This window comes from Phaethon lepturus, unplaced genomic scaffold (genome assembly GCF_000687285.1).
Source record: "Phaethon lepturus isolate BGI_N335 unplaced genomic scaffold, ASM68728v1 scaffold32522, whole genome shotgun sequence".
In the NCBI taxonomy this organism is placed as follows: domain Eukaryota; kingdom Metazoa; phylum Chordata; class Aves; order Phaethontiformes; family Phaethontidae; genus Phaethon; species Phaethon lepturus.
In genome coordinates, this window is record NW_010521916.1 from 24,742 (window position 1) to 47,481 (window position 22,740).

The 22,740-nt window shown below is 42.7% G+C and overlaps 1 protein-coding gene across 1 annotated transcript in view; it reads left to right on the plus strand.

Annotated features, from left to right (window-relative positions):
- The window catches only part of FASN (fatty acid synthase), a 38,106-nt gene extending 19,394 nt beyond the window's left edge, over positions 1–18,712 (plus strand). The window contains exons 21-42 of the mRNA XM_010281667.1: positions 293–603; positions 754–1,143; positions 3,156–3,320; positions 3,520–3,638; positions 3,745–3,899; positions 4,172–4,375; positions 5,349–5,499; positions 6,003–6,181; positions 6,745–6,864; positions 7,012–7,134; positions 9,224–9,447; positions 9,731–9,932; positions 10,992–11,143; positions 11,631–11,722; positions 11,866–12,017; positions 12,306–12,548; positions 14,071–14,259; positions 14,772–14,999; positions 15,457–15,677; positions 16,274–16,372; positions 16,500–16,751; positions 17,830–18,712. Of these exons, the coding sequence (XP_010279969.1) occupies positions 293–603; positions 754–1,143; positions 3,156–3,320; positions 3,520–3,638; positions 3,745–3,899; positions 4,172–4,375; positions 5,349–5,499; positions 6,003–6,181; positions 6,745–6,864; positions 7,012–7,134; positions 9,224–9,447; positions 9,731–9,932; positions 10,992–11,143; positions 11,631–11,722; positions 11,866–12,017; positions 12,306–12,548; positions 14,071–14,259; positions 14,772–14,999; positions 15,457–15,677; positions 16,274–16,372; positions 16,500–16,751; positions 17,830–17,967 (4,109 nt within the window). The 3' untranslated portion in view covers positions 17,968–18,712. The remainder of the gene's footprint in view (positions 1–292; positions 604–753; positions 1,144–3,155; positions 3,321–3,519; positions 3,639–3,744; positions 3,900–4,171; positions 4,376–5,348; positions 5,500–6,002; positions 6,182–6,744; positions 6,865–7,011; positions 7,135–9,223; positions 9,448–9,730; positions 9,933–10,991; positions 11,144–11,630; positions 11,723–11,865; positions 12,018–12,305; positions 12,549–14,070; positions 14,260–14,771; positions 15,000–15,456; positions 15,678–16,273; positions 16,373–16,499; positions 16,752–17,829) is intronic.
- Positions 18,713–22,740: the final 4,028 nt, after the last annotated feature.

The window sequence follows — 22,740 nt, forward strand, 5'->3', positions numbered from 1 at the left end:
TCTGAAGTTTTCTGTTAGTTGCCTTCTTTCAGTCAGAGTCTTGCCACAGGTAATTTTCGTGTCTTAGACTGTCTTGCCACAAAGCCTACTTGTTTGGGGACTGCAACTACTGCACAATACATAATCATGTGAATGTACAGCAGCATGCACTGTATCTTTGTGGCTAGGCTAATGATACAAGTTGCTGTAATTTGTGGTGCTGATCAGCTGGTATAGCAACTGAAGGCAAAGAGGAAAAGAAAAATCTTTGGAAAATCTGGCTGTTCCTTTCATTTCCCCTTCTATTCCATAGATCTGATCCAGAACTTAAAGGCTAAGGTGGCAGTGCATGGGGTCAAACTAGTCATCCCTGGACTAGAAACTACAGTGGCTGCTGCAGAGTCCTCACCCATACAGAACGGTCTTCAGCATATCCTTGCTGAAATCTGCCGTCTGGAACTGAATGGAAACCTCCATTCTGAGCTGGAACAGATCGTGACTCAAGAGAAAATGCACTTCCAGGATGACCCTCTTCTCAATGGATTGCTAGATTCTTCAGAGCTGAAGACTTGCCTGGATGTGGCATTGGAGAACATGACCAGTCACAGGATGAAGATAGTAGAGGTTAGCCGGAAGCCTGGGATGGGACCATAGCTAGTGTTTCTAGGCCTTCCAGTAACCTGATTGCATACTTCTGTTGTTCCACTTATAATCCTGGATATCATTCGTGTTTCAACTTGGTTTCCCCTTTTCCTTCCCCTTCTTTTCTCACAGGCTCTTGCAGGAAGTGGACATCTGTTCTCTCGTGTCAAAAGTATTCTGAATACTCAGCCCCTGTTGCAAGTTGACTACATTGCCACTGACCACATCTTGGAAACTCTTTCAGCTAATGAGACAGAGCTACAAGATGCTGGAGTTCTCTTTAGCCAGTGGGATCCATCTAGCCTTCCCTCTGGAAATCTGACCAATGCTGACCTCGTGGTCTACAACTGTTCAACAAGTGTTTCAGGGAACACCATTGAAATCCTCTCCAATTTGGCAGCTGCAGTGAAAGAAGGAGGGTTTGTGTTGCTACACACCCTTCTTAAAGGAGAAACTCTTGGAGAAATTGTCAGTTTCCTTACAAGTCCAGATCTGCAGCAGAAACACAGCTTCCTGAATGAGGTAACCCTCCTGGAAGGACACATACTTTCTCAGTGGATAGTCTGGAGTCTGCTGCTTGCAGACACTCTTGTGACGAATGTCGAGTAGACATAACTTGCATCGCTTTCCGTTGAGGCCTTCTCCAGGCATATGTAATAAACACTTCTTCAGGAGAGGAGTTGTGAATTTCCACATATTAGGTTGTGAGAGTAAACTATGAGTTCAGTCAGGAAAGCCTTTCATAATGTATTGAAAATTATTCATTGTCATTTGTGTGTCTGTATAACCTGTATGAAAACAGTAGCCAGGATAATTCCTTTATAGCTAAAATAATGTGCTGCATTGTTGGGTAGGGTACAGCTTTATCACTGTAGGATCCTAAAATGCTTCTATATCAGAATATCTCTCTTCATTTTGATATTGCTGCTGGGAGTGAGACTTTACAAACTAGTTAAGATCTTCTAACGTTGAAGTGCTCCCAGAAAGGAAGGCTTTTCTCTTGTACTTTTTTTTGTCTTCCTTCCTTCCCTTCCTCCCCACTTTATCCAATCTCATAATGAGATACAGCAAAATAAGCCCTCAGAAGGGCAGGGGGGCAGGGTGTCTGTTTTATATCTGCAAACCAGTATATCATGCAGATGAACTAATTCCAATGCTGGCACAAGAGGAGGAGAGTGAGTGGCTAGGGTAAGGTTGGAAACTGGGACATCACCTTTTCTTGTCAGCTGTGAGACTAAGCAGTAATGGGAAACTGCCCCTCTACAGAACATATGCATTCTTCTGTATTTGAGGGGCTGTGGCCTCTTGCCTCTTGTTTTAGAATAAGAGAATAGCACTTCTAATAGTTTAACTTTTTTTGTTTGTAATTCCGGAGTGTGATAGTTGGATTTTGAACTTTGTAATGACCTGGATTCTAGCCTAGCCCTTCACTTTCTGCAAAGATTTTTCAAGGAGATTTTAGAAGAAAGGGTGAGTTCTTTGGATTTGCACCTTACCCAGTAAAGAGGGAGAGAAAAAGACAACTGTGAGATGCTACTGAAGCTGATAACACCTAGATCTGTCATAAGTGTCAGTAGCTTAAATCCCTTGGATAAGATACATATGAGTTGAATGCACCTTCTCTAAAGAAAATGATACTAAGCAGGTGAGAGTGGGCAGGACTTAATATCGTTACTGAAGTTTTCTAGATAGGGACCCTTGATATAAGGCATCGCACTGTAAAAACCTCCCACTGTTTTTTGTCTGTCATATGAAAAGCAAATGGATGCTTCTCTAAGAGCCTGCAGTCATCTTTATTTCTTTCAGATGGGTAGAGCCTGTTGTGTTTTCTAGATAAGCGATACATGCATTTTCATTCTTTTTTTTTTTTTTTTCTGAAATGCTATTTCAATGTAACTTAGGTGTATAGGTGCTTCTTCCCTGCTAGTGATTGGTTGCCTCTCCCCACTCCCCTGCAGCTGAAGGATTTGGGTGACTTGGTTTTTCATGTTTCCTCTGTCCCCCTTTACTTTTTCTAGTGAAGACAGAGTTTATGTGACATAGACTGGTAACATCTAAACTCAGTGTTTCCACTTCTGTTATTTTCTGTGTTGGAATCTCTACACTGTGTTTGTCTGTGGAGGCATGCCTTACTTACTGCTGGAATTAAATTCTAGACACGTTCAAATACCCTATGGGATTTGACAGCATGGTCACTGCTCTGTTTTTTCGCACACCTGGTAGCGTGGTAAGAACAGCTCCCTAACCAGAGCTTCGAGATACTTGTACTACTGCTTTCTGAGGATCTTTTAGTGAAGAAGGAATAGTCTAGACATGGATAAAATACTGTTGTGTTAATCAAATATATGTTTATACTGAGACAATACAGAACAGATGCCAAGATTGCAAGCAAAATCAAGAAAGAGGTGGACAGTGCCTGTTGTTCCTAGTGAAGCCATCTTTGAGGAGACTCAACATGAAGTATAGATGTGACTTGTATTTTTTAATTGACTTTTGACTTTCCTGTTTAATTGTTGTTCTACCTGATTTGACAGGCACAGTGGGAGGGCTTATTCAGCAAAGCCTCGCTGAACCTGGTTGCCATGAAGAAATCATTCTTTGGCTCAGTTATTTTCTTGTGTCGCCGGCAAGCCCCTGCCAAAACACCAGTTTTTCTGCCAATAGATGAGACCCATTATAAGTGGGTTGAATCCTTAAAGGTAAGAATTCCTGTGTCCTGGATATCTGAATTTCATTGCACTTTCTTAGTGAGATACTTAGCAGTGTTAAAAGAAGTGTGTGTATGTGTGTGTTCAGTTACTTTTCTTAAAATATAAGTTCTTAATCTTTACCTTAAGTTTATGAGGGCTATTTCCTTTCTGTGGTTCCTTGTAAAACAGTTTGGGGTTTGTCCTGTAGGAGGTCTTGGCTGACCCATCGGAGCAGCCTGTGTGGTTGACTGCCACCAGTTGTGGGAACTCGGGAATTTTGGGAATGGTGAACTGCCTCCGCCTTGAAGCAGAAGGCCACAGAATCAGGTATATAAGCATGCCCTTGAGTCACAGTTGGAGATGAGATATTTTTGTGTTAGCTTCTTTTCGGGTCTATTGCAAAACAAACAAAATGAAAACTCTTGGCTCCTAGGTGCGTGTTCATTTCCAACTTGAACCCTTCATCAGCTGTCCCACCCACGAGTCTTTCTTCCCTGGAGATGCAGAAGATTGTTCAGAGGGACCTGGTGATGAATGTGTATCGTGATGGAAAGTGGGGCTCCTTCAGGCATCTCCCATTGCAGCAAGGTAACTCCTTTGAGGCCTGAAGATCACTTGCAGGGCCTTGAGTTTGAATGGACTTTAAATAGAAGATGAGTAGCTACTGTTCCTACAATTATTTTTTATTATCATTTTTAATGGATAATTTGGAAGTCATCTGCTTCAGCTCAGAGTGAATATGCTCTGGTGCCAGGAGGAGGGATGAGCTTAGGAATTAATTACACAAGGAATTTACTCATTCTGGAAAGTGTGTGCCTGTGTTAATATATGTAAAGTTTTTATTGTTCCTTCATTTGCAGAACAACCTCAGGAGTTGACAGAATATGCCTATGTAAATGTCTTGACTCGTGGAGACCTCTCATCTCTTCGTTGGATTGTCTCCCCACTTCGACACTTCCATGCAACTAATCCCAATGTTCAACTCTGCAAAGTCTATTATGCATCTCTCAACTTCCGGGACATTATGCTGGCCACGGGAAAGCTTTCTCCAGATGCTATCCCTGGTGAGTTAAAATCACTCTAGAAGAAAATGTATTTATGTATTACTGTTCTAGAATTTATTCACATAATCTCCTGAACACTAGTTATGACTGGCTAAAGTGTATATAATTTTTTGTTTAGCAAGAAAGCATATTTTTGAAAAGGAAGTATAGCCCTGCTGCAAGGTTTTTGCTGTACACCAAAACCATGTAAGTTCTACTTACAGTCCCTTTTTTCATATGGCAAAATTAATAAACCTTGCTGTGAGGAAACACTACTAGCCCCATTGCAATAGATACCAAGCGTGAGGTGGAACAACTTGATGAATGTTCCAGAGATGGGCAACCAAGAACATTGAAGTTTCATGCTACCATGCTACTGGACATGCTTTGCTCTTAGGGGAGAAAAATGCAAGGTGAAGTAATCTCCTGTCTACAGAATTCAGGTGATAATATCTTGCCTCACTGTGAGTTAAGAATTAATGTAATATCTATTAAATGATTTTAAAGCTCCATTTAAAGGAGAGGGGGGCAGAGCATGTAGAAAATGCGTTTGGAGATACTTATGGGCGACTTGACTAGAGCTGGGTTTCGATTAGTCTGCCTCAAATGGGTGTTGGCAAAAATTAAGGTTTCACCGTAACGCTATTTTTGCTGTGATCATCCTTTCTAGTTTATGTACCATTCTTTTTCAAAGAGGAACAAAATTGCCTCTGAAACAGGATGTTACTGTGAAATTTCTCAGGTGAAAACTGGAAACTAAAGCAATATCATCAAGGATAAAGAGTAAGATTTAATGAAACCAAGCCCTTTTCTGCTACTCTTGTAATGAGAAACTAACTGTGGTGACTTACGAACTGTGTACATAGTAGACAAATCCCAGCAGTTTTTCTGTCTCTGGAGCTCCAACTTTCAGGGACTACTGTTGTAGTAAATTCCTGACCGAGGGATTTTAGAAGAGAAATTTCCATTGTAAAAGGTGCTAACGTTCTTTCAGGTAACTGGGCTTTGCAGCAGTGCATGCTGGGCATGGAATTCTCAGGACGGGACCTGGCTGGAAGAAGGGTGATGGGGTTGCTGCCAGCAAAGGGGCTGGCTACAGTTGTAGACTGTGACAAGATGTTTCTATGGGAGGTGCCTAAAAACTGGTAGGTCAACTTCTGTTTTCTGGTTTGTGTATGTGGTTAAGATTTGCCTTCCTGCCCGAGGCTGATGACAGCCCTGATCAGGCCAGAGGACTGCACAGTGGGTAGAGTCCCCTCTGGGAAATTGTAACAGCTATGGTCTCCTGAGCAGCTGTAGGATTTGACTTTGATTCATTGCAGGAGTTGAGTGCTAGTTTTTGTACAGTGGCTTGCACAAGGTTCTCATCTCTTTCTTGGGCTCCTAGCTCCATGTGTTTCAGTATATACTGGGATTTTGGTGTTGGTTATATTACGGGTTAGTTACTGAAATATTTTTGCAGAAGGATGAAACTCTTGACTGTGCTTGGCAGCTGTTTGTAGTCTGCTGTATGACTGAGAATCATTTATACTTTTTGGTCTATCTTGGCAGTTTAACCTTTCTGTTGCAGAAAAGCAAATTTCATCAGAAGAATCTAGTAGGCTTTTTCCAAGGCTAAAGATACCTTCTCTCTCACTTTGCTGCTTAGGACTCTGGAAGAAGCAGCTTCAGTGCCTGTGGTTTATGCCACTGCTTATTATGCTTTGGTGGTTCGAGGTGGTATGAAGAAGGGTGAAAGCGTCCTTATTCATTCTGGCTCAGGAGGTGTGGGCCAAGCAGCCATTGCCATTGCCCTGAGCATGGGCTGCCGTGTCTTTGCTACTGTAGGTAAGTACTGAGGGCCTGGGGAGAGGAAAGGGGAGGAATAGGTCTAATAAATTGAGAGAGGAAATGAGTGTGTCTATGTGTCTTATATACATAAATATGTATTTTTATATATACTTTTTACTTTTTCCCCCAAAGTGATCTCCTGTAACATTGATCTAGTTTCTAGACTGAAAACAAGATACATGGTAAATACAGCTACTGACTATGCGCTTGAAACTTCCACAGCATAGGCAAACTTATCTACCTCTATATAGTCAAAAGTACGGAGGAGGATCAAGGCTTGTTCATTTTAAATTCAGTAATGTGATCAAAGAATGTCTATCCATTGTAAGGCTTGGTCTGTTTCTGGTCCTCGCTCTATCTCATAGAGAGCAGTAACAACTAGACAGCCTTTGTCCTAAGGTTTGACACCTTGAGAGCCTGAGAGCTTTGAAGCAAGTGCTTATTGGTTGCTCAGACTTACAGTCCGTGGAAAAAGATGTGCAGATGGAAATGCGCTGTTTAAAAATTAAAAAATTAACATTAAGAGTACTGGCATCATTCAACCTGTCTTCTACTTCCAGGCTCCACTGAGAAACGCGAATATCTCCAAGCAAGATTTCCACAGCTGGATGCTGATAGCTTTGCCAGCTCCCGAAATACTACCTTTGAGCAACACATACTGCGAGTTACCAATGGAAAAGGTAAGTTCAAGGAATGCTTTCTCCTTCTATCAGCTATGCCACATTATGCAGTTGCACTTTCTAAAGACAAAATGAGTCACTAAAAAACAGGGTTAGGATCGTGGCAGAGTTGAGTTCATTAAATAGTTCCTTCTCCTTTCACTGCAGGTGTCAACCTCGTGTTAAATTCCTTGGCAGAAGAGAAGCTCCAAGCCAGTTTGCGTTGTCTTGCTCGACATGGGCGCTTTTTGGAAATCGGCAAATTTGATCTGTCTAACAACAGTCAGCTTGGTAAAATGGGGCATTGGGAAATACATCTCATGAGGTTTAAGCAAGCATGACAGCACAACCTATATACTATCTTAACACAGACTCATATCCAAATTTAGAAAAGCTTTTAGCTGGAATACTTGTTTCACTTTTATCTCTAACAATTTATGTAGTCTTTTCAACAAATACCTTCTTGAGGAAGCATGGCACTCAGCATTTTTCTGGAAGCCTGCATAAAACATGCAAAATAATTACGTTATCTTCCTCGAAGTCTTTCTTTAAAATTGGTATAGGACATGCAACATGTGGCTGCCTGGTGCTTAGTTGCTGGGTGGGGTTAAACCATGACAGTTGCCCACAAAGCATTTGGATAGGAAGGTAGTAAGAAACAGCATTCATTTCACATGACACTGTGTCTATTGGCCTGTAGATTCATAGACCTGTTGGACTTAGAAACTTTTTGGGATGTAACATATCCATTTGTCATAGATGAGTGCACTGTAAAACTTCACAAATGAAGGTCGTAGCTATGCAAGCTGCAATTTTGCCCTTAAACCTGATCATTTGTAGAGTGAAAGTAATTGGTATTTTTCAGATAACTACAGAGAAGCTGATCTTGAGAGAACCTTAATTTGTTGGTTCACTGAATTTCTGTGCCATTTTGAATAGACTATGATAGTTCCAGTTGGAAGGGACCTGCAACAATCATCTAGTCCCACTGCCTGACCACTTCAGGGCTGACCAAAAACTAAAGCATATTATTTAAGGGTATTCTCCAAATGCCTGTTAAACACCAACAGGCATGGCACATCAACCACCTCTCTATGAAGTCCGTTCCAGTGTTTGACCACACTTTCAGTAAAGAAATGTTCCCTAATATCTAGTCTAAACCTCCCCTGATGCAGCTTTGAGCCATTTCCACACGTCCTATCACTGGGTACCAGGGAGAAGAGATCAGCACTTCCCTCCATATCCGCTCCTTAGGAAGCTGCAGAGAGCAATGAGGTCGGCCCTCAGACTCCTTTTCTGCAGACTAGACAAACCCAAAGTCCTTAGCCGCTCCTCACAGGACATGCCTTCCAGCGATTTCACCAGCTGTTTTCCCCTTGTCTGGATGCATTCGAGGACATTCACGTCCTTTTTAAATTGAGGGGCCCAGAACTGCACATAGTACCCAAGGTGAGGCCTCACCAATACTAAACACAGCAGGTTAATCACCTCTCTTGACTGTCTGCTTATGCTGTGTTTGACACACCCCAGGATGCGGTTTGCCCTCTTGGCTGCCAGGGCACACTGCTGGCTCCTCTTGAGCGTGCTGTCAACCAGCATGCCCAGATCCCTTTCTGCAGAGCTGCTCTCCAGCCGCTCCTCTCCCAATTTATACTTGTGTCTGACATTACTAGGTCTCAGGTGCAGAATCTGGCATTTGTTCTTGATAAATGTCATGTTGTTGATGATTGCCCAGTATTCCAGTCTATCCAGGCCCCTCTGCAAGGCCTCTTGTCCCTCAAGAGTCAGCAGCACCTCCTAGTTTTTGATGGCACGGGGGCAAGATTAACTTGATTTCTCTTGGATGGGAAAACAAACTCAAGTGTTATAATGTGGTGTTAGTGGAAAAATGATAGAATGTTCTGTTGTAGAATGATTGCATATAGCAAGTGTTGACAGTCTCCTTCCTTGCTCTATTAATTTCGAAAGATGCTAGCAACATGGAAAACTTCCATGAGGTGAGGAAGTGTTTCCTGTGGAGATGGACAATATGTACGTGAGATTTTAGCTCCTCTGTGACTCTAACTTAGCTGTCACTAGACACAAAATGTAGTTTTTAATAGGAGACTGACCATGATACAGCTTGTCATCTTGACACACAATTTTTATGAATGGAGTTTCTGTTAAACTGGTCCGCTTGTAATAGAACAACCTAATTAAGACAGCATTTAGAAAGTATATGCAAGAACAAGTTTGGAAAATGTAGAATTCTAGCAACTAATGACTGCTTTACTCCTCAGTCTTACACTACTGACCTACACAGAAATGTTTCTGAAGCAGAAGATAGACTCTGTTTTGAAATGTCAGCAGCATCAGGTCATAACCAAGTTGCTTTTTCTAGGAATGTCTCTCTTCCTCAAGAATGTGGCATTTCATGGGATCCTGTTAGATGCAATCTTTGAGCAGGGGAACCAAGAGTGGGAAGTAGTATCAGAGTTGTTGAAGAAAGGCATAAAAGATGGTGTGGTAAAGCCCCTGAGGAGTACAGTCTTCAACAAAGAAGAGGTAGAAGCTGCCTTCAGGTTCATGGCACAAGGAAAACATATTGGCAAAGTTATGATCAAGGTAATGAGATAATGACTTTGATTCTCTAATGCATCTGTCATTCTCTGTAAGTGATTATATTGGATAATTTGATCCAATTCAAGTTGAAGTTGGACTAGGACAGCACAGGGTTATTGTTTTTCCTGCTCACGCTGTAATAAATGTCAAGTCTAAACTGTCAAGTCTTCACTCTGATTTTACAAGGCTCATTCCCATTGACTAGACGATCATAGCATGGAAAGATAAGAAATGCATTGTGTATCCAATCTTAACTACTTTTTTTTTCTTTTGTGTGTGTGGGAAGGTCCAAGAAGAGGAAAAGGAATATTCTTTAAGAAGGTTTGAAACAGTTAAAATCTCTGCCATCTCCCGAACCTCCTGTCCACCTACCAAGTCTTACATCATCACAGGGGGCCTAGGAGGATTTGGGCTTGAGTTGGCACAGTGGCTAGTTGAGAGAGGAGCACAGAAGCTTATACTGACATCTCGTTCTGGCATACGAACTGGTAAGCAAAAAACGGAACAGGGAACATGACTGCCCTTCAACAGACCTCAATTTGTAGTTTCTCTCCATTTTTAAGTGTTCTGTCAGCAAACAACAATGTCTTGATGACTTTTCTTTCCTCTTATTTATGTATTCTCTCACTTCAAACGAGCTGTTGTCCTCTATTCTAAAGGAGGAAGTATCTTTTAACTTGGCCTGTTTTCTGACTACTTCTTTCCTCTTTTTTATGCTTCCTAATTCTATCAACCCGTTTTCTCCTTTACCCAGGATTTTTTCTGTAGCCTTGCTTCTACCTCTACCCCCTCTACAAAGTCTGTATCCAGCTACCTCACTGACTTGTCCAGTGGCTGTAGCATGGTGGATCACATGCTACAAGAAAGGGCCTGTAAACTCCTTGCTAAAGATACTCTGTCCCTCAAGTTATATGTGTGGATGCTTGCTCTTGCTCCTCCAGATAGCTCATCTATAAACGTGTGCCCTACTATCTGATAACATCAGTAAGCATTTTTACTTGGTTTTAAGCCATTAGTTTGATTACAGTCACGGCATTGATATTCATATCACTGGTAGCCTTCACTGTTTCCTCATACAAATTCAGTCATGACAAAACTTTTCTCTCTCTCTCTACAGATTTCTTCTTCTTATTTGCAAGTTCACAACTGCACCATTTGTGCAAACACATAGATCAAGTACAAGTACATCTACTTCTCAAGTTCTGGTTGTGCTACTATAATCTGTTGCCTTGCTCTAATCTAGCCATTCTTTCTTGTCTCAGTACCCAAATTCATGTTAACCTCCCTTCATTGTTGTACTTTTTCTAACTGGCCCCCAGTTAGTCTCCTGAGTCTGTTCTCCATTTTGATCTATTTAGAATATTTCTGAAATTTAAGTGATTTCTATCTACTATTCAAGTTTTGTCCAGATTTCTCTTGCAGTTGAATCAGGAATTATTTAGCTATTCAGTCCCTGTCTAGCCAGAAAAGCATAAGAAGCAGGTTAACCAAAACCTTACGGTTTGAATGCTTCATCCCAGGCATGGTTCACCTTCTGTTTTTTGTAGGCTACCAGGCTAAACGTGTCAGAGAGTGGAAGGCACTGGGAATCCAAGTGTTGGTATCTACCAGTGATATTGGAACACTAGAAGGAACACAGCTATTGATAGAAGAAGCTTTGCAGCTTGGCCCAGTTGGAGGCATCTTTAATTTGGCTGTGGTAAGTGACAAAAATGCTTTGGACTCGTAAGAGACAGCAACCATTCAAGTTGCTTTTTTACTGAGGGCAGTCAGGCTTCATACAGTTTCAGATTGCCTCTCTGTTTCAAAGGACACTTTGCTTTGGCCTTACTTGGTCACTAAAGCCTTATGGATCTTGTCCCTTTACCTGGGAAGCAACAGTATATGGCCAGCAAGCTGAGTTCTGGGATAAGCTGAATGTTACCCCTGGGGACAAGAAAAATCTCATACAGAACTTGACAGTCGAAGGCTGCAGTGGCAGTACTGAAAAAAGCAGACTTACCAAAGCCCATGTTGTCCTTGTCATATTTCAGGATGTTCAGGTTATGTCTGTACTGTAAAGTTGCAAAAACGCATTGTGTAGTGACATCCTCTCATATCTCAAACCACAGGACAAATTTAATGGAGAAACTGGAGATACTGAAACTACACCTTTTTTCCCCACCCCCCCCTCCACCTGCCCCTAGGTCCTTAGAGATGGCATGATTGAAAATCAGACCCCGGAATTCTTCTGGGAGGTCAACAAGCCCAAGTATTCAGGCACCCTTCATTTGGATTGGTAAGTGTCAGTAGAAGGGACAAGTATGAACTGCATTTATGGTCACAGAGCTGATCAAACTTAGTCATTAGTCTTGCACTAGCAAGTGACACATAGTTAGCAGGGTTTTCTGATGGGGTTTCTCTCTCCTCCTCTGCTCCAAGGGTGACTCGTAAAAAGTGTCCAGACCTGGACTATTTCGTTGTGTTCTCCTCTGTAAGCTGTGGAAGAGGAAATGCTGGGCAAAGTAATTATGGCTTTGCCAATTCTACCATGGAGCGTATCTGTGAGCAGCGACATCATGATGGACTCCCAGGTAAGATGACTTTACTCACTGCGCAGAATAATCTACCCCACCAGACATCCAGAGGAGAACCAGCTCACGAGAAACTTTGTGCGCTTGTCTGGAACAACAATGAATGTTGAAAGCTGTTTCCTCTCCTAGCTGTTACCTGGAGTCATTAATGTGTGAATGAACGCTGTCCATTTGACAGTACAAAGGAAATGCAGGCCTTCGCTTAGCTGTTTTTTTACTCCCTTTTGTTGCTACCATGTGCTTTAAGTTAGGTGCCTAGTGTGTTCTTTCTTCTGATTTCTCCTCCAGGCCTGGCAATCCAGTGGGGAGCCATTGGTGATGTGGGTATCCTTCTGAAGACAATGGGAAACAGAGAGGTTGTGGTTGGGGGAACCATTCCCCAGCAAATCAGCTCATGCCTGGAGGTGCTTGATATCTTCCTGAATCAACCTCATCCTGTCATGTCCAGTTTTGTTCTAGCAGAGAAGGTATCTGTGAAAACTGAAGGAGGCAGTCAACGGGATCTTGTAGAAGCTGTTGCTCACATCCTGGGTAAGTGCTCTACTGACAAGCACTGCTGGGTAGCATCTACCATCTCAATGCTTTTGGAAAGCAGTGATGCTGCTGTAGGTGCTCTGTTCAGCATCTCCTCCTGATTTCCTGTGGTGTGGGTGTGGTGGTGGTGTGGGACTGTTTGTTTATTTTTTCCTTTACACTGCTCTTTAACTCCTATAATCAATTTGTTTCTTCAGCGTGGGCTTTTCTCCCCTAGTGTGTTTACATACATGCACACACATGCTTCGGTGTCTTGGGTTTTGTTTAGAGTGGACTCGTGCCTTTCTTCAAATGGAGGATCAACAGGAACAGCTCCCAAGAGCAAAATTCTGGGACAGCACATAATTGAGCAAATACTTTCTGAGTACTGTTCCAGCTTTCAAATGTCTACCTCAGGGATGCCTCGATGCCGCAAAAAGTAGCTTTCATGTACTTAGTAACTAACTGGTAGTGCATTCTCTATCAGCTCTTTCTGTCATCCCATGTGAATATCTAGTAACCATAGCTTAACTATGCATTGCAAGAAATGCCATGTTCTCCTTGTCTGTTCTGAACCTGCTTCCTTTTACCATTGTGTTCCCTGTTCTTGTGTTGAAAGTGAATAATGTGTCAACTCTACTGTGTCGCACTTCAGTTGTCTCTTTTGCAGACAGAAGTGTGTACTTCTGACAAAAGTGTGTACTTTAATTTACATCAGTATCTCTTTTGGTAGAAAGCAATCTCCTGAGTATTACTTACGGACTTGGTGTGCAGTAAGTGACAGCAAATCTGACCTCAAGAGAACAGACATGGCTTTTAGAAGTCATAGGAAAGTGTCTGGGAAATTGTACCAGCTGTAGGGTTAGTTTGGAAGGGGAGAGTGTGTGAAGACAGCAAAGGGAGAAGCTAGTAAGAAGGCTAATGGTGGGAAGGGTCCAGCATGGGGCAGCACAAGGTGGAGGAGGGGAGGAAGAGCTGTAGATGCAAATGTTATTATAAGAAGCCTTTTACAGGTAAGGAAAGAATGAGAGACTTGAACAGTGTGAAAATTGAAGGGAAGGAGGCGATGAAGACCAGAGGAGTCTCCTCCTCCTCCAGTGTGATAGGCATCAAGTGTTGCAATCAACCATCATTGACACTGATAACTTTTCATCTCATGTTGTAGCTGAGGATTAGTTGCACTAGGTCTAAGACTACAATTTCAGTTAGAGCCTCCAGTATGTGAAATTACTCTAGCTGACTGTTCTGAACTTGGTCTAGAGCTGAAGTGATAATGTTCACAGCTATTTAGCTGGGACTGATGTATCCTGGGTCATTGAGCTGTGCACATTTAACACATACTCTGAAGACTAGATCCCATGTGACCAGATTGGGTAGTAGAAGAGGTGACTTGTGAAAGCATTAGATGGTTGTGAAAAGTAATTCTTGGTAGCTGCAGTTTATTCAGGTTTTAGGAGAAAGAAGGAAGCTGAGAAGACTGCTAGAGAGGCCTAGAGCTGAAAAGAAATTGGCCTTTTGTTTGTGTGCTGTTTTTTCTCAGGTGTCCGTGATGTGAGTAGTCTGAATGCTGAGAGTTCCTTGGCAGACTTGGGCTTGGATTCCTTGATGGGTGTGGAGGTGCGCCAGACACTCGAGAGAGACTATGACATCGTTATGACCATGAGAGAAATTCGACTCCTTACAATCAACAAACTGCGTGAACTTTCTTCCAAGTCCGGGACAGCAGAGGGTATAGTGTCTGGATCAGGGTTGCTGCCAGTCACTTGAGTCCAAACAATTAAGCCCCCAATCTGTTGCTTTCATCTCTAGTGACATAAGATCATGAAATAAGGTTATAGCTGAAAGGCTTTTAAGTGACAGACATGTCACTGAAGTGCATTGACTGTTGGGTCAGGCCTATCAGTTCTGGGGGCAGGGTATAACAAAGAAGGTGAAAGTGGCTTTCTTACCTGGCTAGCATCTGCCTGCATGAGTACTCTTATGCAGCTGTGTGCAGGTTGTAATTTAAGACCTTTTACCTGTCTGAGGAATAAACAATGTAATGTCATGCTTAGTGTAAGCTAAAAGCATATGCAGTTGCTGCAGAGCAACTGGCAATAGGAAGATCTCTGTGTGTGTGCCCTAAGGATTTAGTGAGCCCATAGGCTAAACCAGAGCATCCCTGAGATTCTCCTTTAGGATTACGGCTACAAGACCAAGATTGAATGTAATTGCATTTGTCTGGTGTGCTTCCCTTCAAAGACCTGAAGCTATCCCAACTGATGAAGACAGGCCCAGGCGAACCTCCGAAACTAGATTTGAACAATTTGTTGGTGAACCCAGAAGGGCCAACCATCACCCGTCTCAATGATGTTCAGAGCACAGAGCGCCCTCTTTTCCTTGTTCACCCCATTGAAGGATCCATTGCAGTTTTCTACACTCTTGCCTCCAGACTTCATATACCTTGCTATGGGCTCCAGTGCACAAAAGGTATCTCAGTTCTTCAGCATCTTGAATTTGTAAACATAACATCCTGAATTTTAGTTGCCTTAGAGAGGGAGCTTTGTTTCTAGACTCTTAAGCTTGGAGGATCAAGCATCAGTACTTATAGTCTGCATAGGGTCATGTCAGATGTCCCCAGGTAACAAGAGAAGTATTAGGTTAGATTGAAGAGCTTATGTATGGGGAAATGGAACAATTGGATGTTGCATTGAGTCCCTGCCAGCAAATAAGCATGCAGAAGAACAAGGCATGCTGTTCTGCCTGCTTTGGGAAAGCAGGAACATACTCCTTGTCCAAAATGAAGTTGCTAACCATAATTTAGAAACTTGCCTTCAAAATAACCTGGATGTTTCCAACAGGGTTGTTTCTGAGCTCATGAAAACATAGTTGTCTCTGCCAGTGTCTTTTCACCGGAGTTTATTTCTAATTCATTTCCATGTTCTAGCTGCTCCCTTGGACAGCATACAGAGCCTGGCAGCCTATTACATTGACTGTATGAAGCAGATACAGCCTGAAGGACCTTACCGCATTGCTGGATATTCTTTCGGTGCCTGTGTAGCCTTTGAAATGTGCTCCCAACTCCAAGCACAACAAAATGCTTCCCATGCATTCAACAGTCTCTTCCTCTTTGATGGATCTCATTCCTTTGTGGCAGCATACACTCAGGTGTGTAGATAAGATACCAAAAAAAAAAAAGAAAATTCTGTCTGGGGGTCATCCTGTGTCATCAGGGCTCCTGTTCAGGGAGCTTACTTTTCTAGATATGAGCCATCTGCAAAGCTGACAGACTTTGCTTGACAGAGGAGTTGGGAGACAGCTGTAGGCAGTAGATGCTTAGGAATGGCTGAAGGGTGGAAGCATATGGGGTTGGTCTTCATTAACTGTCAAGTGCTGGGACACAAATGTTGCTCTTGCTATGGTAAATAATAATATTAGTATGTCTTCTGGAAGATCCTGGAGCCTGCAAGACAAGATCCTCTTGTAGGCATGCTAGGAAACCTTGCTTAAGCCTTCCTTTCCATGTTACTTGTTCTTTCTAGAGGATACTAGGCTCTTGGCAGTTGCTACCTGTGGATTTGCTTTCTAATCTGTCCTCAAGGGATTTTCTTCCCCCACTCTAAGCTTGAGTCTATCTTTTTTTGTTTTTTTCCCCCCTCCCTTTTCCCCAGTTCAAAGCCCTTTGTCTGTAATTGTTTTTGTCTTAACGTTCAAGGTCAGGCATATTCTTCTCATGTTCACATTTTATTCTTCTCTTTTTCCAGAGCTACAGAGCCAAGCTGACCCAAGGAAATGAGGCTGCATTGGAGACTGAAGCATTGTGTGCCTTTGTTCAGCAATTTACAGGCATTGAATACAATAAGGTAATGTGTTTTTTGTCTTTTTTTATATCTCTTTAGGTTGCACAAAAGGGGTGTGGGTTTTTTTGTTTAATAGAGACAGATTCTCAGATATTGAGACTAATGGGAACAAAAATGTTAATATTTCCAGCTGGTGGAGGTTCTTCTGCCATTGAAAGATCTGGAGGCTCGTGTGAACGCTGCTGCAGACCTGATAACTCAGATTCATACAAACATCAATCGTGAAGCGCTCAGCTTTGCTGCTGCTTCCTTTTACCATAAACTGAAGGCTGCTGACAAGTATATACCGGAGTCCAAGTATCATGGGAATGTGACACTGATGCGGGCAAAGTCTCACAATGAATATGAAGAAGGTCTGGGTGGAGACTACAGGCTCTCAGAGGTCAGTCTGAGGCCCACTGATGATGGTTGAGGTTCTCCTGATATTTGAGGGTGCAAAAGAAAAGCATAGAAAATCATCCTTACTGAGGGAGAAGGACAAAACCAACCTGAAAGAAATTCTCATTCTGCAGCTATCATTCTGTATCAAGAATTAAAAGTCCCCAAAATCAAATGAGTTCCAGGCATTTTCTCAGGGTAGTGAGGGCCAGAAGAAGGTCTAGCCTCTACTTGGATAAGTCAGTGTTTTCTATAGCTAATTCTTACAGCTCTGATGTTAAAAGAGAGTAACTTGACAGAAGTAACTTCTAGTCTCCATCTTTCACTGTAGACCCCTGAAGCTTGTCTACTGCACAAGGGCAGACTTCTGAAGAGCGAGTGTCAGCCTTCTGACAATAGGGGCGGCTTTTTCTTAGTTACCTTTTGTGGACCACTTAGAAGTTAGTATGTGGGTTTCTTTTGAGCCTAAAAAACGTAGGGTTTTGGCCTGTAGTCCAGATAAGGTCACTGTTCCTTAGCCCTTGTTCACATTAAAGGGTTAAGTGTCTTACATTATGGTACAGATACCAGGGAAAAGGAAGTGATCTTCAGAATTACTTTCCTGCTTCTGGCATCTCCTATCCCTTCAGACTTCTAGCTTACATTCATTGTTGATTCCAGGCTAACTTGTATGTTACTAGTTACATAATGACCTTAAAGGAAGATTCTTGCTGGTAGGAGAAAAATTAGGTGGAGCTGGGGGGTGCTATCTTGGAAGTAGCTACTTCATCATTCATTCTCTGATATTGTAGGTAAATTATTCTGTTAGTATCAGGTTGGTTGGCTTGCTGCCCAGCTTGTTTGAGTGGATCACCTGCCAAGCTGTCAAACTATCGTGCTTTAAAACACTGGTTCCAAACAGTGCCCTGCAGCTGACCTTTCAAAATGTGTCAGTGTAAAACTAGTGCTGTTTTCAACTGAGTTTAATGGAGACGGTGGTGTAAACTATGAGTAACTTAAAAGACTGACAAACCCAAAACAGATAGATGACCATCTGGTTTTAAACTGTGAATGTAAAGTCTTCCTTTTTTGTATCTGTGCAGGTATGTGATGGGAAAGTATCTGTCCATATTATTGAAGGGGATCACCGCACCTTATTGGAGGGAGATGGCGTCGAATCAATTATTGGGATCATCCACAGCTCACTGGCAGAGCCACGTGTCAGTGTCAGAGAGGGTTAACTTCTGCTTACTTACTGTCAATGGTGAAGAAAATGCCAACAACATTCCTTGTTATGACAGACCCCAAGGAACTCTTCCTGTTGTTCAACATCTCATCTGCTCTGCTGCCGGAACTGGGAAGTCCAGCTGAACTTGATTGGTCTTTCTTTCTCTCTTTCTTGCTCATATCTTACTTTCCCAACTTTTATGGGTTCTTGCTCCTTCTTCCCTTCCTGTGGTTTGTTTTCCCCGAGTATCCCTGTCTGTGTTAGTCTAGTGCTGTGACTCTTGTCACTGCACTGCGTTGAGGGTTCCCCACCAATGGTTGCTTCCTACACCCTTGGCAGTATAAAAAACAAATTCAGGAGTAGATTTTGTTTTGCTCTATATTGTTTTGTCTTAACAGTATTCCAAAGGGTATGTGATCGCACTTGTTGACCAAGCCCAGTGAGCAGGGAGAGGAGCTGCAGCTGATTTTGGAGATACCTTTTGTCTGTGAAGAATCTGTCTGTAGTTAGGTCAGAAAGAGAATTCCATTGAGGCTTTTGTAACTATATTTTTTTAATTTGATATATTCTAAGTATTTATTGTGTCAAACCAGAGACTTCTTACTTGGTTTTAATTTATCGTGGGTTACAGGAGAAAAGAAACATCCCTTTTTGGAGGGGAAAGTTTATTCTACAAGGGGAAGTTGCCCATTTGTTAAACCAAAGTGCATCTTTGGAACAGTCTGGTTTCTTTTGTTTGTGGGTTGTTGTTTCTTTTTCTTTTTTCTGGCCCTATTCTGTTCAGAAAGAAAAAGGTAGAAGGGAGGGTTCTTGCCATCATCCACTCATTTGCGGAGGGGTGGGAGGAGGATGGGTTTGACAGATGCCACTGTTGAACAGCCTTAACTTGGGTATGATAAAAACAGTCAAAGCTGCCCCTAGGCAGGTACTTGGTTTATATTTGCACAAGGTTCTGTGCTGTGCTGTATCAGAACCTTAGTAAAGCATTAAGACTATTGCTTTACCTTATTCCCTCCCACCTCCAGTCTCGCCACCCAAACAAACATTTGGAACGGGATGGGAAATAGAATTCTATCTACCCCTGCTCTCCCATAACCAAAGCTCAGGCAAACATGCAAGCATCTACCCAAAGCCCCTGTATATTTTACTTAGCACAGGGCTTGCTTAAGCCTTGTATATTAATTTTCCTCTCGGTAATGAGACTGGAGATCCCACATAAGTTAGCTTAAGTAATCAGTTTGATGGTATGATTTTAAGATATAGTACCTTTTTAAAGGAAACTTGCATAAAATTCAATTTAAAAATTTCTTGCCTTTGCTATGCTGGATCTGTACTTTCCAAAATCAGTAAACCCTTGCTACACTTATGATACAGAGGAGACCTGGGTACCAACAAAGCACCAACTAGGAGGAGCTATTGTGCCTCTCAGAACTGCTATAAAACCCCAGTTCTCTCCATCTTCATCCCCCAGTGAAGTATCCTGTTAGTATAGGAGCATTCCAGTGACAGGAATGGGTGGCTCTTCACTGCAGGTTCTGACCTAGTGTCTTTTGCTTATACCACCCTCTGTTGATAGTGGCTGGGTTAACTGGTTTTAGTTTTATCAAGTATTTCTTTTGTGAAATCCAAAATAAAACCAATATAATGTCAGCTTAAAGCATTTCCAAAATAAGTCTTGTTCTTTTTTCCTTTTTTTTTTTTTTCTTTCATAATACTTTTTGGTCTGAAGAGTATGTTTTTCTCTTTGACTTTCCTAGTAAACAGAATTGGTCATTGGTTGTCTTTTTGTCTTATTCTCTACCACCATTTCTTAATCCTGTGTTTCATCTGGAATCTCTCATTTCTTGGTATAACACAAAAACTGCTGCTGGCGTATTTGATTTGGAGTCTGTAGAAATAATAATAATAAAGAAGACTTATTATTCTGGAGCATGGCTTCTTGTTGCCATGATTTTGGTACCGTAGACACAACCAAACCACACACCCACAAGATTGATGTGGAAACTCAAATTCTAATTCTGGCTCCACTATTGCAGTTTTGGACAAGCTATTAATGCTACTGCCTCAGTTTCCCCATCTGTAAAATAGGACTAATAGCATCTACCTCAAGGTCGTTGAGTGTTAGATAGGCAATGAGTATCAATGCTATTAAGTTGTTAGGTATGATGACTAGGTGTTAGGTGGTGACAGGAGGGAAACGGTCAGTGTGTGAGTGTGAGGTGCCTTACAGCTGCAAAGAATCTAATACTGAAGAGTGGCTGTGTGAACCAGGCATATGTGCATGCTATGGGACTTTATTATATCTACTGCATACTATCCATGCACATCCTAGGATAGAATACTGCATAAAACAAAACAAACGTGGACTGGTTGGTTGGTTTTAAATTTAACTACTGGCAGTTATTCCCTCCCACCTCCAGTCTCGCCACCCAAACAGACATTTGGAACGGGATGGGAAATAGATAGTTGGAGTGAGCCTGAAAAAAGAGTTGAAAGAATCCTACTTGCCTTGGTTGTATTGAAAACCTAGAAAGAAAAAAGAAAGCAGTCATTAAACTTTAAGCAAACAGGTACTATAGTTCTGTGCTAAAGTGTTTTAACAAGTCTGAATGGGTTATGTGGAGGGAGCAAGAACTAACACTGTTACAAGCTGTCAAAGCAGGAGTTGGACAAGTTCTCTGTATAAACATAAATGTGCATGGTCTTACCTAAGCAAGGCTTGAAGATACTGATTTAGTAGTAGAAGTTCCTCAAGAATTACTTATAGCCTATATGCTCTCAATGTTCTTGTGGTTGTTAATTGAAAAGCAGAAGATTGTTTTGTTTTGGGGGGATCCCCGTAACTGTTATAATTATGAGCTGCTGCCCTGTAACCATTATGTAACTGGCTGCTGAATACAGTGTGCCAAAAATAAAAACCTTACTAGCGCTGGTACTGCTTGTTGTTTCTCAGTAGTCTGTCAGATGGACATAGGTAGAACAATAATACCATAATGCAAAATCAAATACTGCAGTTGCTTGTTTTGAGAAGACAAGGGCAGAAGCGAAGTCCTTCATATCTACCCTTCTATATGAAATTGAAGTCTCATCAACTGCTACTCGCTTTCCATCCTCCTTTTCAGATAGCTTCTCATAGGCTACTGTACACCTCAAGACTGAAAAACACATCCCCTGCTGGCCTTGTAAACTTAATTAGGCTCACAAAGTCATATTGCTATTCTGAAATGGTGGACAGTATGCCTTAAATCTGCAATATAGCATTAATAGTAAGAAGAAGAACACCTGGCACATAGCACATGTAGTGATCAGCATTAAAGCTATTATTTTCCTTTTCTATTCTACCACCTTCCTCAGGGGAAAGAAATATGCCTCTCTTGCCAAAGATGATAGCTAAAAAATGCAAGAAGGGTCACAGTTCAACAGAACTGGTGACTTCAAACAACAGTAGCAGACAGCAGAAGTAGAGAGCTTTCTGGTGCTTAGATGGAGGTCAAGCAAAACCCAAAAAATTTAGTGATAAAGGAAGCATTTGTCTCTCCTGCAATTAGTCAAGTTACCATAGCTGTAGACCAGACAGCTTGCCAGCAAATGGGGGTTAAAAGAAAGGGGCGGGGGGGGGAAACAACACACCCTGGGGCAGCTGCATAAGAAGAAATGGGAGTGTTGAAGGAGAATTGGAGAGGCTGCATATTTAAAATAGCAGAACTGCTTGTTTAGACCTCTGGAAGGTAGTGGAAGATGCTAGAAAAGGATCAGAAGAGCTTGTAGCTTAGCTATTTCTTGCAGGAGGGTTCATCACATGGAACCCTGCTTAGGCTCTGGTGCTTTATTGTTGTATAAAATTATTTCATTGGAGTTTTTCCCTTTTGAAGTAAGAACGGCTAAAGCCTTATGACTAAAGTTACACTGACATTTTGACTGGAGTACAGATGCATCATTTTTGACATTCTGGAAGGTAGTGGCAGATAAGAAGAGTCCTCCACTGTGCTCATCCTGGTGGTGGTCAGCAGCTTCGTAAAAGGATGCAGAATGAATGGTTTTGTCACTTCTGTCGTTATTTCTCTTTCAGCCAGGTGCATCATTTCCACCTCTCCTGATGATCTGACACCAAGGACCAGTGAGACACCCTCACCTAGTCCCGAGTTTTTGTAATGCTCAATAACTGCTTCACCTTGGCATCTGTTGGGGACAGAAGCCAAAGAGCAAAACCAAAAATACTTCTCGGGACTCCTGGACTCAAGTCGGGGAGGGACCGGCCACGGCGAGACGGAGGGAGGGCTCAGGGACAGTGGGAGGCCTGCTGCTGCTACACAGGCCGCGCTGCGCGAGGATAGCGGCCGGTGGCCGGGACTTTCCGTGCTGGTTTACGGCTCGCGGGGCAGCCCCGCGCGCCGTGGTAGCTTGCCCGTTCGCCGGCGGGAAAGCCGCCCATGTCTATCGTCACTCCTCAAAGGCGGGGGCGTCGCGCGGGTCTAGGGCGTGCGGCTACGCACAGCCTAGGAGCGAGGCTGGTGCGCGTGGTCGGAGCACTGGGGGCGGGGGAGGGGCCTTGTCGCGTCCCAGCCAGTGCTCGTCACCGCGACGGGAAACTGGGAGAGTGCGGCCTCCTCCCTTCACACACCGACCCTGCAAGTTGCCCGGACTCTTCTGCACGCGGCCCCTGCTGGCAGTGCCGCGGTTTCCGGTGGGGACGGCGCGCAGATGCACTGCTGAGCTGGCCGGAGTGAGATGGAAGTGGCACCGTCCGGCCGCTTCGGTGCCCTGCCAGGGCCCAGCGATCGGGCCG